The following is a 20,502-nucleotide window of genomic DNA, read 5'->3' as shown; positions in this document are numbered from 1 at the left end:
GTATTTAGTCAAGCAAAGTCACCTTCATGTTCTATTTGCTAGATGAAATGTAAAAGTTATGGCATGAGTAAGCGCTTTAAGAACAGACAGTTGTTAAAACAAATCCAGGAAAATGCTATTCACAGCACTGAACAGTTATTTTTATTCTTGTCAAGAGTATCACTCTTTCCTCAAAACCATAAGTTACATTATCTGATCAGGATATCAGGATTCATTATTCTGCGTAGAGTTGGGAATAATCTTATGGCTTATTATCCTTGTTTAATCCCTAATTAATAAGGATGAATGAGCATTTCTTTAAACTAATGTGAGCTTTACAATTCACAAGAGCTACTTTAAGATTAAGCAATAACTCCAGGTGTTCTCAACTCATCTCTTTGCATCTTACTTCCAACTTTAAGTTACTGTAAGTTATGATACACTCAGCTGACTCGACCTGAAGTGCACAGACAATTCAAGATGAGCGCAAATCACAGGTTCAGAAAGTTGTGTAATAATCACTACTGCTTTATTCTTTACTACCATCCTAGTATTTTTAATGTATTTTACTTTTTTGACTACTAGTGATTACTTGACTGATGTTTTCTTGACAAAATCAACCAGAACTCTAAGATTTCACCCTCAACTGGAAATGTTGAGAGCCCATCACTTCAACATGAAGCTGTTATTACTTATCTATGCTGAATTTCACCTGTCATTTTATTGCTTAGTCACTTGTCTTGAAAGTATCTTCTGAAATTCTTCACTATTATAAAACATAGTAGTAGATCAATGTCAGTTTTTACTTAGAGGGTGTTAAAGAGCAATAAGGATTTGAGGCAAAAAATGGCAGTGTTCTCCACAGCTTCTTAATTCTAACACACGTTGCCACATCTTCATTAATCTGTTTAAACTAATACAAATTGGTGATAAAGATCACTATCACACTTTCATTTCTGGAATCAGTCATAAAAAAAGATAAAATTTCCAAACCTAGATCTCCAATTCAGAAAACTAAATGCACTGTAATTTACATAAGAGACTTATAATATATGCAAATAAAGCACATGGTTTGTTAACATCTGGGGGGGCCCTGAAATTTTACATTTCATAAAAGTAACCACTTTGATTTCTACAATGCATTCTACAAATCTTAAACTACAAAAACCTTCACAAGAGCATGGGAACACATTTTGTGCATTTTCTTTTATCACCATAGATTTGACAAAAGAATCCTAACATTCATGGTCAGGAACTACAAGGAATAAACCAACTTTAGTCACTGTATCTGGCATAAGCAGAAATTGCAGTTCACCGAGATCCTGCCCACAACTTCATGCAAAAAGTCTTAATATGTTACTTAAAAGCATGATTTCTCAAGCAATGAGAATCTGTTAATTAACAGGACAATGCTCATGCTACTATGCATTGACTTGGTCATGGGGGATGATTACTAACACTGAATTAAATTGTGAAGAAATCAAGAAGGCAAGAAAGCAGTGGCTAAACATATGTTCAGGGGAAAGCTTTAGAAGCACAAGAGAAAGGACTAGAGCAATTTAAAAATCCTAAGAACAAAAAAAAGCGCTTCAAAAGATGCAGCAATCAACTGGAGATAAATTGGTCTAGCCAATACTAGGCTTAAAATCAGATGGGTTCTGTTTGTGAGAGGCAGATTTCCTGCCTGTACCTGACATTTCCAGTGTTGATCAGGCACAGCGGGAAGGTGTACTTGCTATTGAATTCATGCAGACTATTTTTTCAGGCTTTTGCCTGAGCTAGCCAGGTTGAAAGTGTGCTAGTTTGGTTTTGGCCAATCCAAGGCACACATTGTTCATTAAGATCTGTATTTGGTTTTTAAATTACATAGGATGCCAGACAGACACCTTGTAGATGAAAACAAGCAAAAAAGTTATTTTTGTGTCACAAAAATAATATAATAATATGTGCTGGTTTTGGCTGAGAAGTGGTTAATTCTCCTCCCGGGCGGAGGGGTGTCGGCTACCCTTCCAGCTTCCCGCGCTCTGCCGCGTGGCGGAGGGGGGCTGGGAGGGGCAGGGCCATGGTGGGGGCGGCTGACCCCAACTGGCCAATGGCAGGTTCATTCCATACCATGTGACACCATGACCAGTATATTGACGGCGGGGCAGGTTGCAGCTGGGGAGCGGCACGGCGTCGGGTCGGCTGCGTCGCGTGCGATTTGTTACGGCGGTTCATTCCCCCTCCCCCCCCGGGTTTTGCGCCTCTCATTGTTCTCCTTTACATTGCATTTCTGTTGTTGTTTCTTTTCATTTTAATTATTAAACTATTCTTATCTCAACCCACGAGCATTACCCTTCTGATTCCCTCCCCCATCTACCGGTGGGGGAGTGAGCGAGCGACTATGTGGGGCTGAGCTGCCGGCTAAACCACAACACCATATCTTATACCAACAACAGAAAAGTTACCTTAGGAAAAATTATCTTAGGAATAAAACTAAGTCAAAGAACTGCTATTTTTAAAATAGCATGAGTATGAAAGTGGTCCAATAAGAGATGCTGCTGTTCAAACTGAGAATGTGAATTTAAAACAATTTATGAAACCTTCATACACAAAGAGGTTACTAACATTTTTAATGCTCATACATCCTCATTTTGTTCATTTCAACTGAGGGCAACAATCTAAGTTGTCAAGGAAATGCACAGCCTTAAAAAAGGCTCAAGAATTCACATTTAACATTTCTTGCAAGCATGAAGTCTCCCTTAGTTAGCAAAATCACATAAAAGTTTAGCTTGCACTTCTTTAGTCAAGGAGTTGCTGTTACATTATTATCTAATATATATTACTTATTACTAACAGGTAACAGCCTCGATCATTAAGTAAAACATCTCTTCAGGATTGTTTTGGATATATTACTTTCTACAATGAAATACAGTGATATCTCAGAAGTGAGAAGTAGTAACTTGGAATATAAGGCATGAACAAGAAAAAATATTTCCCAGTAAAATACCTGCTTTCTTCAGGAAATACATAAGCAGCACTGCCATTGATCTGACAGGGTTCATTATCTTTATCTTGGTTTAAAGAATCCACAAGAGCTATTCGATTCTGCTGTATCTCCCACTGACGTGCAATATTACAAATTGTTAACCGTTTCTTTTCCTGAAACAATAAATAAAAGTTATGACAGTGCAGTATCAACATACTTGTTTGTTCTGAAATAAATGTTCTGCTTAATCAAAACATTTTAAATGTTTTAAATTGAAAAAATGATAATACTGGTTGGTGGTTATGCATTAAAACCAAGGCATCATCCTAGTGCTATTTTGCATAACAATGATTTCACAAAAGTTGTAATAACATAAACAAGGCAAGTTTAACATACTAAATCCATAACTTGTGAAAACTTATTTAAAACTATTTAGTTTGGCTAACCACAGTAGTCTTATCTTGACAGTCTGGAGCTGCTTGTAATGCTCCTCCCACAAAACAGGGCAGACTGCTTGTACCTTTCTCCATGCTGCTAGAGTGACCCTAGCACTTAAGTTAAGACAGTTATGTCTTAGTCTTAGCAGTAATTGCAACATACTCTGTGTGTGTGTAAAAATGTTACCTTCTGAAAAATGTAAAAAGTCAATTTTATAAAAACAGAAAATGAAATTACCTTCCTGATAGACACAAGGACTACAACATATCTAAGTTCAAATATTTTGTAATACTTTTAAAAAGTAGTTTTTATATTCTAGACAGGTCTTGTCAATGAACTAGTATTTCAAAAGTCTGTTAAGTACTTGGTCTTGTACAGTCATGCGAATCCTGTCAATTACCTATGATTCTCTATGCAGGTGGTTATTCTATTGCATCATACCGATATATATTATTTAGTATACCCCACTTAGCATACTTTAAAAGGTTAAAGAACAAGGTGCTTTGTAAGAGCTTATGGACTGGCAGCTGAACTCTCATCAAATGAAAATGGCACGATATAATTAATATCAAAGGGTAAATTCATTGTTAGTTTCGCTTCATTTTTTTTTCTGAATCAAATCTAATTCTCTGGGAGCCAGCCGTCTCACCGTTACACTACTTTCAGTTAAACTTGCACAGGGACTTAGAATTTCTTACAGGAAAATATTACTGAGGAGCTTAGCATAAAATAAATTTACATCCACAAAACATGGAGAAAACAGAGCCTCAGTCAAAGCCAATGGCTTCTTGGTGTATAATATCATACTCTAAATTGACATTGCTATAGAAATGTAGCTTTCAAGTCCATACAAAATAACAACCTTAATTTAAAGCTCCCCACTCGTAGGAAGTATTAAAAAACCCCTTGAAATTCTAAGAATCCTTTACCTTCTCTTACATACTTCAGAAGATCATCGCTGGAATTGAATACAAATGTCCTGATACTTTGGAATGGAGTGGGGGAAAAAGGCAAACCTGAATATCCCCCTAATAGTAAAAACCACAGTTGACAGCCTGTGTCTTTGCCACTAATTTTACCCATAAACAGGGGAAGGATAAAAGGTGCATAGTCTTCAGATGTACTGATGAATATTCTACTTCAACACTATGAAATTTTGGATTGAAACAGCAAGTACTTGTTAGCTTCAAGTTGCAATATGAAATTGATTTTAAAAAAAAAGGTAAATCCCTGTTAATTATTTCCTCAGAGCATAAGCTCAACACCTTTATCAATTTCTTATCAGTGTTAAAGGCCTGTCTAATATAATGATTTTAAATACCATTACATTAGTTCCTGTCTCCTTCAGAATATTTTGTTAGGCTGATTAAGATACAAGAAAACAACATAATACTGATTAGGATTTAGAAGGCTGTACCAAAAATCCTGAAGGACAGATGGCTTTTTTTGTTTTAAAATTGAACATTTACATTTGTTTTAAGACAGACTGTACGGCTGGGGGGGAAAAAAAAACCCAGCACAAAACCTGAGGTTTTATTATATCCCTTTTTTCCAACTGGTCAAAAAAAAAAAATTTATTTTCTACGCCTATGGAGAAAGGCAGGGGACCAGGGTAAATCTAATTGTACAATTTAAAATTAACACTTTTGATATCTCAAGTTTGACCTGTACTCTCTATGCTCCTAGGTTTTATATATGAAAGTAACATGTAACTGTTACCGTCATGTTTTTACATAATTCCTTTCACATTGGGAGAGTTATGGACATCACTGCAGTGTAGTTCACTAAAAATGTTCCTCACAGTACTCAGTGTTGGAGATGTGAAATTTAAAGCACTACTAATGAATATTTCTTTGAAAAACAGAAAATAGTAGATCAACAAAAAAAGGAAGCATTTCATCATCTATGACTGCTAATTGGTAGAGCCTAAGAATTCCTTTATTCCTTAAGACTAACGAACAACTGCATATAAATCACAGAAAAACATTTTATACCTACATGCAAATCCTTCATGCTGCAGCTATAATACTCAGAGTAAACACCATGATCTGTTTCAATGACTGATAATGCAGAGATAGATCTACTAAATTATGTCTGCAGCTGTCTGGCACTAAAAGTACATGGAAATTACTTTAAAACTTTTCTTCTTCTGAAAGTTTTTCCATTTTAAAGAGCTCAAAACTCTATTCTGCATTCAATTTGCCCGAAGCCCTATCACATTATCTGGTTACACAACACTAAATGCCCAATATTTAGACTTCAGTGATCATTGGGCCGTATGTCACAGAAAGTAGGCGAAGCTGAAATAGCATTTTCTTCCGATCACATTTAGACGATTCTGTTTGTTCAGGAGCATGAGAATGGAGCTAAATCCAGTTGGCAGCCAGTCACAAGTGGTGTTCCCCAGGCCTCAGTGTTGGGACCAGCCTTGTTTAATATCTTTATCAATGATCTGGATGAGGGGATCGAGGGCACCCTCAGTAAGTTTGCAGATGACACCAAGTTGGGCGGGAGTGTTGATCTGCTCGAGGGTAAGAAGGCTCTGCAGAAGGACCTGGACAGGCTGGATCAATGGGCTGAGGCCAGCTGCATGAGGTTTAACAAGGCCAAGTGCCAGGTCCTGCACTTGGGCCACAACAACCCCATGCAACGCTCCAGGCTTGGGGAAGGGTGGCTGGAAAGCTGCCCAGAGGAGAAGGACCTGGGGGTGCTGGTTGACAGCTGGCTGAACTTGAGTCAGCAGTGTGCCCAGGTGGCCAACAGCATCCTGGCTTGTATCAGGAATAGTGCGGCCAGCAGGAGTAGGGAAGTGATCGTGCCCCTGTGCTCAGCACTGGTGAGGCCACACCTTGAATATCATGTTCAGTTTTGGGCCCCTCACTACAAGAATGATGTTGAGTGGCTGGAACATGTTGAGAGAAGGGCAGCAAAGCTGGTGAAGGGTCTGGGGAGCAAGTCTGATGAGGAGAGGCTGAGGGAACTGGGGTTGTTTAGTATGGAGAAGAGGAGGCTGAGGGGAGACATTGTCGCTCTCTACAACTACCTGAGAGGAGGTTGTAGTCAGGTGGGTGTTGGTCTCTTCCCCCAAGTTACTAGGGATAGGACAAGAGGAAACGGCTTCAAGCTGCCTCGGGGAGGTTTAGACTGGATATTAAGAAAAATTTCTTTACTGAAGGAGTGGTCAGACATTGGAACAGGCTGCCCAGAGAGGCGGTGGAGTCACCATCCCTGGAGGTATTAAAAAAACATGTAGACATGGCACTTCAGGGCATAGTTTAGGAGACAGGGTAGTGTTGGGTTGGTGGCTGGACTTGATCCTAGAGGTCTTTTCCAACCTTAATGACTCCGTGAGTCTATGATAAGGGGTGCTGCAAGGATGTGTGCACTCTTTAATGTAGTTGGGATGATCAGATACTGATGTAAAGACAAATAGACTATGTATTTTTAAAAGAGCTTTTTTTGTTTTTAAACTGAAAAGCCCCTTCTTATTCCCAAAGAGCTACTGTGTGGTTTATTTATTCTCATTTTGAGATCTGTATAGAGTACGTGTTTGACATAAGTGGTGAAGTGGGGTTATGATGACATACCTTTTCCTGAGGAAATTTAACCTTGACTTTATGTGAAGAATTTTGCCTGCAAACACTGTGGGATCCTATGTACGTTTGGTAGTCTGACATTCCATGGGTGTATAGGAAACTTACTAAAAACTTACATTACTTTGGGTTGTGCTCTCCTTTCTTTGACTGTTTTGATATTTGCAGCAGAATTTTATAAATATTAATTCAGAATGTGTTGTCACTAATAGGGGCTTAACTTACCAGGCACTGGCACAGAGAAACTGCTCGTAAAATGTGCTACATAGTTTGATCAATTGTCCCTTGAATACAAGAAAGTCACTTAGAGACATCTTTGGTAAAACTCTTGGACCACAGTTGTTTCCTCTGCATCTCTGCAATGTGGCTTTATGACATCCCCTTCAACAACTGAGAACACTGTATTAGAAAATATTTTGCATTATGATGTTCTAATAAGAACTTAAAATATGATTGGAAACTGTCTGCCATAAATCATTAGGAAAAATATGTTGGGGTAACTTTAGCAGCTCTCTCAAATAGTTTTATTCCACAACTGTGCTCTTTATCTTGGGGAGTTCTCTTGTATGTTCTAGGTGTTCATATGTGGTAGATAGAGGTCTTTTCCAACCTTTACAATTCTATGAGGGTCTCCTCATAACCTCAACTATCATACAGCCCTACTGTTTTGTGAGCCCTCAGCTGTGGGCCGCTGAATTCCTACAGAGCTTCAAAAACTTGCAAGAATTCATTTTACAAAAAGCAAATTTCAGAAGTGTGAAGATTCTGGTAGCAGTAACTACTTCTTGTTCCAGTAAATATTAAGTTCATCCTCTGTTGAAAAGGAATTACATTTTCTGTACATTTTGAAGTACATCTCAAACTTTCCCAGGAATGGGTTTTAACCAATTAAAAAAAAAGAGGGATGAAGAAACTCGGCTGTTAGGGTAGAAAAGTATTAGCAAGGGAAAAAGAAGATATGACGTTGCTGAAATTAACTTTTTTGATGCAGCGAATACAGGAAAACAGCAATTGTTTGCTACTGACTTGAGTGCTTATAATTTAATTTACACTGTATATAGTTTAAGAAAGTTTGGAGGAAAGTGACAGCAACTCTAAATATTTTCTCTAAATATTTTCTTCAGATTTAACTACGACAAAAATCCTATAGTTCAGACCATTTTTTGCTGGACGTTGTACCTACGAGCAGATTTACTCCTTTCAATTCAAAGGTGTGGAACAGGAAAAAAGAAATCAGAATCATAACACAGAAGAACATATTTACAAAAGGAAAGGTATGCAAAAATCACTGAATTATGCAAAATATATTGGTATTTGGCTCTTATGCCACTTAACTATTTGAAGATAAGAAAGATACTTCAAATTACGAAATCTACACTTTAATGTTGAAATCTGAGTAACAATGGCATTATACATTAAAAATTGTTTTTTTCTTCTAAAGGAAGTTTCCACTAGCAAAATACACTGAGAAATCTAGGCCATCAAGACAAACAATCCATCTACTACAGGGAAACATTACATCAATCATCCAAAGATACCTAAACAAGCTAGAGAGGTGGGCCTGTAAGAACCTCATGATGTTCAAGAAGGCCAAGTGCAAGGCCCTGCACCTGGGTTGGGGCAACCCCCAGAATCAATACAGGCTGGAGGATGAAGGGACTGAGAGCAGCACTGCAGAGAAGGACTTTGGGGGTGCCGGTGAATTAAAAGCTGGACATGAGCCAACAATGTGCACTTGCAGCACAGAAGGCCAACTGTATCCTGGGTCGCATCAAAAGTAGTGTGGCCAGCAGGATGAGGAAGGTGATTCTGTCTACTGCACTCTGGTGAGACCCCACCTGGAGTACTGTGTCCAGCTCTGGAGCCCTCAGCACAAGAAGAGCACTGAACTGTTGGAGAGGGTCCCGTGGAAGGCCACAGAAATGATCTGAGGACTGAAGCACCTCTCCTGCAAGGACAGACAGAGAGTTGGGGTTGTTAAGCCTGGAGAAGAGAAGGCTCCAGGGAGACCTTATTGTGGCCTTCCAGTACTGAAAGGGGGACTACAGGAAGGATGGGGGCAACCTCCTTAGCAAGGCCTGTTGAGACAGGACAAGGGTTAATGGTTTTAAACTAAAGGAGGGTAGATTTAGACTGCATATAAGGAAAATGTTTTTTACAGTGAGGGTGGTAAAACACTGGAACAGGTTGCCCAGGGAGGTTGTGAAGGCCCCATACCTGGAAATATTCAAGGTCAGGTTGGACAGGGCTCTGAGCTACCTGATCTAGTTGAAGATGTCACCTCTAAAGGTCCCTTCCAATCTAAATTGTTCTCTGATTTTATGATCAACAGTTAATTACATCAACAGTTAAGAACATGAACTTCAACACTTCAACATTTTCAATAAACACCTACTTTTTTTTCCAGTCCAGAGTCAGTTTGCTTTTCAACAGCATAAAATAACACTGTGTGTGAATATTATTTACCGATTTCCCATTGCTTTATCTTACTAAGAACTGGCAGCAAAAAAACTTCAAACCTGAAGAGACTTGAAATAGATCAGTAACTTACAGGGAGAAAAACAAAAAACCAAAACCCAAAAAAGAACAAAAAAACCTACAAACCACAACACTGCTTAAAAAAAAAAAAAACAAAAAACAAACCAAACAAAACACCACAAACCCACAAACAAAAAACCAAACAACAAAAATACCCAAAAAACCCAAACAACAACAGAACAACAAAAAACCCCAAACAACTAAGACTTTTTTTGTTATAGATATATATTTTTTAGACAGAAAATCAAAATATACATGGATACAAATATACAGGCAATCAAAATATATTCTTAAGCACTAGATATGGAATTCTTTTCCCATTCATGTATTTGGGTTTTTTTAATATACTTAAAATGTCTTTTAATATACTGTTAACATTCTGTTTGTGTCTTTTTATTTTCAGCATTATATATATATTTGCTACACTTCTTAGAGCCTTCTGCAAATACTTTCACTCTAATCCCCTTCGTGAAATATGATTTTACCTAAGTAACTTAACAATGGACACATGCAAATTTTTTGTTTATTTGACTGCCAAATTCAAAGAGCGTTTTAAATAACCATTACTGGAATACAAAAAGTTTTAGGCACCTTTTTTTCTCCAAAGAGAAGTGATTTGGAAAGAAAAGGCAATATTCACATGACAACGGAAATGCAGATACTCTTAGATCCTTGAACTTTGGTCTCCTATTAGGAACACAGATCATTGAGTCACCAGCCCCGTAAGAGTATTCTGGAGTGCACCTCAGTCTCCCCTGTTAGAGCTATTCCATATTCTCATGTATGGAAACACGAACCAGGCCAGGTGGTGTGGTAGATAAGTGCTCTTCTGAAAAAGATGACAGCTAGAGTCTAGCTGCTCTGATGACTGCTTAACTCTTTCTACAAAAAGGAACAACTTCAACAGGGAAGTATGAAGGAAAAACTACTTCAGAACACCCTGCATGGCAGCAGTTAGAGCACTCACCTGAAATGGGGGAGACCAAGTTCAAGGAATTTGAAATCACTGACAAGTCCTTTACTCTGGACTTACTTTATCTCTGGATTTGTGAAAATGAAGTTTGCCATCTTTTTACATGTATCACACATATATTCAAACTGGGTTTTTTTGCTAAAGTATAACTTGCATAGTTGACTGAAGAGTTTCAGTTGTGGAATGCACTGTTTAAGTTGTAAGAAAGGTTTAAAGAGACAGAGGCATACTGGGATATATAAGAACTACAGAAAAAAAAACATTAGGATATAGATTATTGCTGTAAACTGGTTTACGGTAGGCTTAGAACAGCCATAGAAAATACCTTAAGCAAGGTCTGTTTATGGCTTTCACGCTTCTTTTCTTCCTCTTTCCTTGCTGCAACAGATGCCATACGTCTTTCTTCTTCCTGGATGGAAACAAAAACAACTTCATAAAGTGAGGAATTAACAGGTTCTGAAAAGTATTACCGACAAATTATAAATACCTTTTTGTTTGTGTAATTTTTAAGTTTAATACAATTTTAGGATTTTTAACATTAATGTTGCTAAACATTTTCAAAACCAATTAAATTGGTAATTATAAATAAATCAATAAATACAGAAGAAACAGATATCTACTCAGATGTAAATGCTGACGGTAAAGCTATTTAAAACTTATTTGTAAAGGTCTTTGAAAAAACTACAAAGCATCTGGTGAGTATGACAGTGAAAAAAACCATTTTTAAACATAACAGTGCATGATATCTTTATATCTTTGTAGTAGTTTTTGCAATTAGTAGGCTTTTTTGTAAGAAAAGAGCGTATGAGCTGAACTCTATTTACGTTCAAATCTAAGATTGGTTTTCATCATACTAAACTTTTTCCAGCGGCATACTTTTCTCAATCAGCAACAGAAAGTAAGAAAAGAAAAGAATATTTTCAGAGTTAGCTACAGTACATTATTTCTCATCCATATTATTACCTATTCAAGAGGAACTTTCAAGAAGAAAGCCATTGATTCCTAAATAATGGAAGTCATGTAGGTGAAGATATTTAATTTTCATGGTACAGCAATTTAATGCCGCAACACACCCATATTAGGTTGAATACTCCCTGTTTACAGAATTCTAAACATTCTCACAGCACAGTATTTTTAGAACATATATTTTCCAAGTAACAAAAGAAATGTTCACTATGAAGTAAAAAGTGTAGAGTGCCCTTCCAACACAAATATTTGGAAAGCATACTTGAATTTATTTTTATTTACTTTACTTGCCATTTGGGTGTTTCTATTAAAGTATCTTTCCAGAACATACAGAAAGTGTTTGGATTTCCCTCAAAATAGTAAGCTCCTGTCCTAACCTTTTCACATTCATTTTCCAGAAAGTTATGTGTTAGGAAAATTAACAAATAAAAATGAACAGAAAACATCATCAACCATTAAGACCTATCAATATCTCAAAGTTTATATATAAATAGAACCTTCTATGTTTAGAGCATTGTAAGAACCCCTAAGCATACGGCTGAATGCTTACTGGATGATGAACTAAAACAGGAACTTCACACTAGGCATCGCTATTACATTTTAAAGAAAATAATTTCCAAAGCATAACAAGTTAGGTTCACGTAGCAAACTTATTCTTATCTGTGTACAGCCCCCATGAAACCCATTGACATACCATGGATTTTGACATCAATCTGGAAGGTGATGAAACAACAAATTTTCAAATTGTTCCACCATCACTTTGACCTAACATGGATATATTAAACAAGGGGAATACCTTAATGCAGGTTAAGGCATGAGGCTTTGGATAGGGTAAGCTTCTCTAACTCAACTGTATGGAAGAGTTTCCCTGGAACACCGATTGGAAAGAATTTTTTTTTTTTTTTTCACCCTTAAAAGCCCTGAAGGTGCTTTCAGGGAAGCTTTGTTGGAAGCCTCCTCTGTTACTGAGCTGGTCTTTTCAGTTCTTCCTAAACAGGTTATTATCAAGGTGCTGGTGTCACAGAATTATAGAATAATCTTGGTTAGAAGGGACCTCAAGAGGTCATTAGTTCATGTTGAGGATCATCCATAAATACATAAAACCACACACAAACAGAAGGCCTTCTAGATCCCAATACAACAAAATACCACACAATGAAACCCAATACCTGAATGGGAGGGTTCAGGATGAGGCTGTGAAAATCATTAAGTAAACCCCATGAAGATAATATGCCACAAATATGAATGTATAATTAATAATGCACAATAAAAAGGTACTGTTCCTCAAGATACAATTCCAAATATTAAGAACTACAAACATGATTGTCATGGCGGCCATTTATCCCAATTACATGTTACAGTGTACTAAGTTTGTGTTTACTTAAAAAACCCTGAAGTCTTAAGATAACATATAAACACTAGCAAACTACATTAGTGACAGCCTTCTATAGAAAGTGGGTTAGAGTTGTTTTGGGTTTTATTATTTTATAATTAAATCTCTTAATTTGACTTTACATTTATGCTTTTTAACTTAGCTTCTTAAAGAAACAAGATTTTTACAATTTCAGTGTCCTAATCTTCTCTAACGACTTTTCAACACATTGAACATATTAAATAACTTAAAGTATGTTTAGTAGTCTCAAATTAAGGCAGGTTTTTTTTCCCCTAGAAGTTTGATTATATAAAATTGGTATGTAGAAAGAAATGTAAACTAGTTTTCCCACCAAGGGAGAGGAAGCAGAAATTATCCATTCTATTTGGCAAGAAACAGCTAGCCAGTCAACACAGAGTCAGCTCCAGAGTAACTGAGGTATTGTTGTGTTTCGCACTGGGGAAGGTGAAAGCTAGAGAACAAAGTGACATTAATCTATAGCAAATTAGCCTTCATTAATTTTATTCCTTTCAAAACAACTTGAGGTTTTGTTTTGGGGTTTTTTTTTTCCTTCCCCTCAAGCTTTAAAGCAAAATCCACAAAGTTCCCTAATTCAGTTTTCTCTTGGCTTCCACAAATCTGCCTTCTTACTCTATCGTCCATCTCAAAGCCTTCCCTTAATCCAGCCCAAATGCATACTTAATGACACTGTCTTCCATACATAAGGATCTACTGCCCTCATTCAAGTCAGTCCAGTACTTTCTCTGCCAACAGAGTCTTGATACAAATAATGAACTAATGCAAATCATATTCTAACAAGAGTCTTTTATTAACTGATCAAGACTTTCCTTGATCAAGAGTTTATCCTAATTACAGACATTTTAAAAATTGTATTTCTTTTACAAAACAAATTAGCTCAGCCTAGAAAGAAAATATATCCTAGTTTTATTCACTATTCTTAAAGGCAGAATGACACAGAAAAAGATCAAGGGCCAAATCTGCTCTTTATGGAAATCAAATCATATGCATTTCTTGATTGAACTTACATAACACATGCAATCAGTGTTGCAAAACACAACATCCCCCTAAAACCCCACAAAAATAACCCTAGAAAACCCACAAAGTCATAAAACAAAGCCTTTAATAACCTTGCCACAACTCATTTTTACTGTCACCCTTTCTCCTCTTTTAACTCCAGCTTTTTTGAAATTCTTCCTACCACACTTCTTTTTTTCCCCACTCACTATTCTGCAGCTATTGTCCATAACTACGTTTTGTCTTTAAACCAATCCCTGCGGAACAAAGGACATGCTTTTCCAGTAGGGTGGAGTGCCAGATGATTACAAAAGGACTAGGATGTCCTCTTGTATATTGAGATCTCCTCCATTTATTTGTTTTCCACTTCCCATCTAAAAACTTACTAAATGGCTAAGAAGTCATATTCAGACACCCTCACCCCTGCTCCCCCCCGCCCCCCAAAAAAAAAAAGAGAAAGAAAAAGAGGGCAGAATATACTTCCTAAACCAGCAGAAGTCTCACTTCCTGCAATGACATTTCGAGGCTGCAAGTTTACCGCTGTTAAGCTATTACCGCCCTTATAAAGCTTTTCCGTTAGAGCGGCAACAGAGCTGTATCTGTAGCTTTGGCATGCTGATAGCTCCCCCTGCTGCTACATGAGCACTAACGCAACTGTAACACCACAGATTTTGGCCACACCTATCATTTTATCATCAGCCTCTCAAAGAGAGGTCCAGCAAGACCCGAGAAGGATCCTAAAGAGACCACAGTGGAATGCATGTATTCTTCCTCACCACTGCTTTACTATTATTCAAACGAGTCCTTTTTCAACGATGATACTATTTAACTCACAGGAGAAAAAGATGCTAAGTTAGCACACAAGGCAGGCAGCATTTCACTTCCATAGTACATCTACCTTAAAATTGTTCAGATAATTTCACTGTAAATTAGAAACAGCTATAGTATAATTGATATAACTACTTTAGATAATGAAAAAAGAGAAGGAGAATATGAAGAGCGGCCTGGCATACACATTTAAGCATTCAAGGCATAAAGAGACTCAACACAGTGCACAAAATACCCAGTTCAGCTCATTTATACTTGCAGAAGGTAGACTCGTTTTTACTATGCATACCATAGAGGCGGGGGGGGGGGGGGGGCAAAGAGGCGGGGGGGGGCGCAAAGAGGCGGGGGGGGCAAAGAGGCGGGGGGGGCAAAGAGGCGGGGGGGGGCGCAAAGAGGCGGGGGGGGCAAAGAGGCGGGGGGGGCAAAGAGGCGGGGGGGGCGCAAAGAGGCGGGGGGGGCGCAAAGAGGCGGGGGGGGCGCAAAGAGGCGGGGGGGGCGCAAAGAGGCGGGGGGGGCGCAAAGAGGCGCAATATATCTCCATTTTTCACTTTTAGTATTAATTTAGTATGTTTTTGCAATACCTAATTTAAGAGAGATGATTACAATCCACAAGAATGACTCTAGAATTCCTGAAGTCTCTTATTTTCAAGTGGAAAGAAAAAAATTAGGGATACTTCTCCAAAAAATCCCAGAACATGTCATGGTGATGGAATCAATAACAAATTCTATTCTAGATAAAGTAGTAGAACCTACTCCCTGATCAGCAGAGAAGTGTCTAAACGAGTAATCAAAACCAAACGCAGCTCCTACTTTAAGCATCCAAAATCTATAAAACCTCAATGAAAAGAAGCAAAGTTTTACTGTTAAAAATATGCAGCTTGTCTTTCAATTTGGGAACCACAGACATTTAAAAAAAAATATATACACTACATATTATATATACACACATATATAAATATATATGTACGTAGCAAATTCTGTTGAGAAAGTATATTAAAAGTGATGGATAGCAAGTGTTCCTGGTGAAATAATTTCTTAGTAAGGAATATGTACACATTTAATTCATATTTTAAGATTTTTATTGTCTGCAGACATGCAATATCTGCTTATTGTTATGAAAGACCAGAAAAAATATATATATAGGTCACAGCTAAACTGTAAGCACCACTGGATAGGTCCACTTTTTCAAAAGTTCAGACTACAAAACACATTCAAAAAGCTTCAATGCCCAGAAAAATAACCATTATATATGTTAACTAAACAACATAAATGACTACCTGAGCCTGCTTTGACTGTAACACACTTCAATTTCAACATAAGCCTATTTCATTGAGCCATAAATCAAGTCACATTAGTTCACCTTAGTTGTGAGGTAAAGGTGTTACAGTTACTGGTGGTTAACACAGGTGACACAGTAATCCATCCACCCACTGTTACTCAGCCTCCTGCCCACTTCAAGCCTCTAGATGAATCCATCAAAGTTTGAAAAAGTAGATTTCCACTGAGTTGTTTTAGATACACAATACAAAGTGGCATTTTTTTCAGCTGAAAATCATCATCTAGGGTGGACAATGAATAAGTGTTCATAGTCTCACAGCAAAACTCAGGTGACTAACCTCCACTGATTTCACCACCACTGGGTCCATGCCTCAGTGGTTTAAAAGCTTATATCTCACATTCAAAAATGGCTTAGGAATGAGATGGCCTAAGAAAACAGCAACTTCCTCACATGTCAGGGTTTAAAAGTTGTTGTAATATGATGCAATCCCTTGAACAAAAGCAAATATGCCCCAACTTCAGAAATATTAGAAAAATTGCAAAGCAAAAAAGTTTTATTCCAAGCATAGAGCTGCCATGAAAATAAAAACTCTATTTCTGAATAGTTCCCTAAGGCAGAGGCAGTTACCACCAGACTTTTGCTCTGAGGTTCCCCTTTTCCAGATAATCCTATAGAAAAGGCCTGGCACCAAAGAGCATATGTCTTCTTGAAAACAAATATGAATAAAGCTTCAAAGCCTCTTAAAAACTTTTGAAAATATCCTTCAGGTTTTATTCTTTCTTGAAATAATTTTCATGTCCCAGTGAAGCCAGCAAGTAAAATAAAAGCAGAATTAACAATTGTGTAAAACTCAGTTCTCAAGCAGAATAGCTTCTGAATAAGTTAGTGAGGAATTCCTAGTCAGAAAGAACCAACATCCCAGTCCAGCTCTCAGTTCTTTAAAATACAAAGCAATTCAAAATGGTCTAGATGCTCTTCAGACTCATGAAGATCCTATAAATGCAGAGTTTACATATACCAATCAAGTGAGAAAAAGCACATAACCAATACTGTACTTCCATTCCCCCACCAAATTACATTTACCCTTATAGCCGATGGCAACAGCATGTTGCATTACTAGGCAGAATAACTCAATTTGGCATTGCCAGCTCTCTAACTTTATCATAAATCTCAGGCTACTTGTTATTTTTCTTAAATTGCAGTTTCTTAAGTCATATGATTATCTGGGTGACACAGTTTTTATTGGAGAAAAAATACAGCACTCTCCACAAGGAGAAAATGTTTTAAAAAGTGCAAGGCTTAAAAACCAGAAGGCAAATAAGAATGCAAAACACATTCTTTTTACAAGTAGATTTATTAGCAGCACAACTGGTGAAGCTTGGTTTTCTACAGCTTTTCGTCTTGTGGTTGATTCTCTGATGTTTAACAAGGTGCAAACCCAGATTAAGTTTTTCCCATGGCTGTGCATTTCTAACAGCTTTTCCCCGATACAGATCCTACAGAGTCTAAAAAGGAGTTTGAGCTTTCTACAGTTTTTCCCATCACTAAGAACTCTATCAGGATCAGTCTCTTCCCAAGAACGGGTGTGAAGCATACAGGGAGGGAGAGACATTTTCTTTATGTGACTCAAGTTTCTGAAGTAATACTGAGAGAACTATCTTTTTCAAAGCAATTACAAGTACTCAAGTCAGTATAAATTCACGAAATAAAAAACAACCCATAGAATACCTGCAAACAAACAGTATTCAGTATTTTCAATGCTGGAAACAAAACTCTCATGTCCCAAAGTACTTTATTTTTAGAATTGATGTTTTCCACACACACGTTATATTTTACATCATAACTGGCTCTATTTAATACTCATGGCAGATTGGCTACAGACAACAGGACAGATGGTAAAACAACAGGTGCAGTTTATAATGGCGTACAGCATTTATACAAAGCAAATGAGTATTTAAAATAAGCTATATAAATCAGAATCTGGTCAAAAAGATAACATCACAATATGCTTGTAAAGCATATTATATTTGTTATCTTGCTGTTGGATGCATTTATCTTTAAGAAGGTCATGCTTACACATCACTTCTGAGTAGACACAGAAGAACTAGCATGGCTATTCCTATATAAAGAGATAAAATAATTGACTTAATGGTAAGGCCCCCAAGTGATTGCCCTTCATCCTCTACCTTACAGTGTATTTTCAAAGTCTGTAGGAGACTTAGTTGTCTGCAAGTCCTCTCTTCCTTATCAGGGCTACTTGAACTTGAGCAGCAGAAACAGAAATGAATGGGGAGAGGAGGAGAAATACAGGCAGACACAGAGAAATGGTGTGATCACCAGGTTTCCCTAGGGAGGCGGACTAAAGAAACCAACACCATTTTTAAATGAAAGAAGAAGATATCAATAACACCAATTTTAGGGTCAACACACTACTCCTTTGGGAGAAATAGGCTGTTCCTTTTCAGCTATACAGCAAACCAGTAAAGACTGTGTTAAGTTCTAACCAAAAGCTTTGCAGATTCTCTCATATCATATAAGAATTTGATCACACTAATGAAGAGTTGAGGCATTTAAAAATAAACATGTTAGGATGAAGTAAAATACCCACACCCTTACATAATACTGAACAAAAGATAAAAGGTTCAAGTTTTAAATATTGCAGTGCCTGTAACACCATTCTACACTAAATTAAGAAAAAATGGTGGTATTTTTAATATACACATATACACAGAAAACCCTACATTTTACTTTTGAATATAAGGATCTACTAAGTTTGATGAAAACAGAAATTTCTTACTGTGATTCTCTTCATATCTAGCTGTCGGAGCTGCATCATATGATGGAGAACAGTGTGTTTGTACCATGTCTCCTGAGCTATTGGATTGCCATCAAGGGTGATATCTGACAAAGATGAGGAATCAGCAAGGCACAGAATATCCTCAAAACTGTAACCAAAAAAGTTTAAAGTTTTAATGTCATAGAGTAGGAATAATTTTGAGATGGAAGATTTTATTTCTTAAGGATAGAACACAAGTATTTTCTTGTACTGAAAAAACCCCACCCATCAATACTGTATATGATAAATCAAGTAAGTATTTTGAAATACCAACAGCTGCTCCTGTTAAACTTTTTATCTCTTCACATGCAGGTAAAAAGAGATGCAGAATAAGGAGAACTTGTTACCTATGGGACTACAGTTTCACCTAAAAAAAAAAAAACTAAAATAGGATACACAAACTCATATTCCAAAAAATAATACAAGGTGTATTTGCCATCAAAGCTAACATGAAAACCATGGAAAATACAAGAAAAAGCAACCACAAATACCACAGAATGATCCTGGGTGTTTGCGACTTCATTAACTATAGGAAGAAAACAATTTCAAAAGCATCATATCTTCAAAACAGATCTGTCTATTGTTCCAAGATTGGTCTACAAACACGAACAAGTTGGCCTTTTAAACATCATCTGATTTGCTTTCCTGACAAAAATAACTCCCCTGTGTAAAAAGAATTTAGAGCTGTACAGCCTGTATCATGTTCCTTTCACTGAAGATGGAATGCGAAAATAAAGCAGCTGACTCAGATAAATACTATTTTTAAACAAGGGAACTATTTAACTTGATTTCAGAAGAAACTGAACAGTTATAGAAGTAAATATGACTCCACAACACCTTTTAAGAAATTGATTACAGTGTATTATTGTACATTCGTGCACCCATCCTTATACACTTTGGCCTTCAAAAGTAGAGTTTGTGTTACGGAGTTAAGTTCGAGTGGAAAGTCTGAAAAAATTTGACTTGGTACTTTTGAGAATGAAGTTAAAATCTGAAAATTACAAAAGAATCAATGATGATCACAAAAAATAAACAGAGGAACACTTTACTAGATAAACAAATAATTTAATAAAATGGGAACATTTCTGAAATGGAAAATGTGGAATTATTGCCTTTTTTTAATATTCTGACAATCTTACTGATTACATCAACTGGTTATAGTTCTTCTCACTCTTGGTGGCAGGAAAAGTCTTCCTCCACTCATACCTGGGAGGATACCAACCTTAAGTATGCCCGGAACTTAGGGATCAGAAATCATACGTGGTACAGATGTTCATATTGAAGACTGTCATCAACTAAAGTGGCAACTGCCTTTATCATCGATATCACACAACTTTCAAAAAAAGCATACAATAATCTGCTGAGGACTAACATTCAGCTGCAAAGGGCTTCAGATCTACCGGAATGTCAGATTTTAAAATCAGATATCCCTGAAAGATTCTAGGTATTACACAAAACAACTTCAGCAACAACAAAAAAACACAGATAAAACAAAGACAGCATCACCAAATATCAGTCTCACCCAACAGACGAAAGGCCCAGACACCAACATAAACTAGCAGGAGTAAAGAAATGAAATCACCCAATACAAATATTAAACCACCCAAGGCAATTAGTACAGCATGCAAGCAACTTCTACACGATATACCCAATAGATACAGCAGAAAAATGACAGTGTGAAGTGGAAGATACCTTTC

The 20,502-nt window shown here is 37.1% G+C and overlaps 1 protein-coding gene across 12 annotated transcripts in view; it reads right to left on the bottom strand.

Annotated features, from left to right (window-relative positions):
• The window catches only part of LRRC49 (leucine rich repeat containing 49), a 58,336-nt gene that overhangs the window by 11,583 nt on the left and 26,251 nt on the right, over positions 1-20,502 (bottom strand). For 11 of the 12 annotated variants that reach the window (XM_075100183.1, XM_075100186.1, XM_075100184.1 and 8 more), the window contains 3 exons: positions 18,767-18,914; positions 10,815-10,898; positions 2,969-3,120 (listed from right to left, as the gene is read on the bottom strand). In XM_075100183.1, the coding sequence (XP_074956284.1) occupies positions 2,969-3,120; positions 10,815-10,898; positions 18,767-18,914 (384 nt within the window). The remainder of the gene's footprint in view (positions 1-2,968; positions 3,121-10,814; positions 10,899-18,766; positions 18,915-20,502) is intronic. The other variant, XM_075100193.1, reaches the window with a different exon arrangement.

The sequence above is a fragment of the Phalacrocorax aristotelis genome, chromosome 7, assembly GCF_949628215.1.
Source record: "Phalacrocorax aristotelis chromosome 7, bGulAri2.1, whole genome shotgun sequence".
Taxonomy (NCBI): domain Eukaryota; kingdom Metazoa; phylum Chordata; class Aves; order Suliformes; family Phalacrocoracidae; genus Phalacrocorax; species Phalacrocorax aristotelis.
This window is presented reverse-complemented; position numbering and strand designations above follow the sequence as displayed.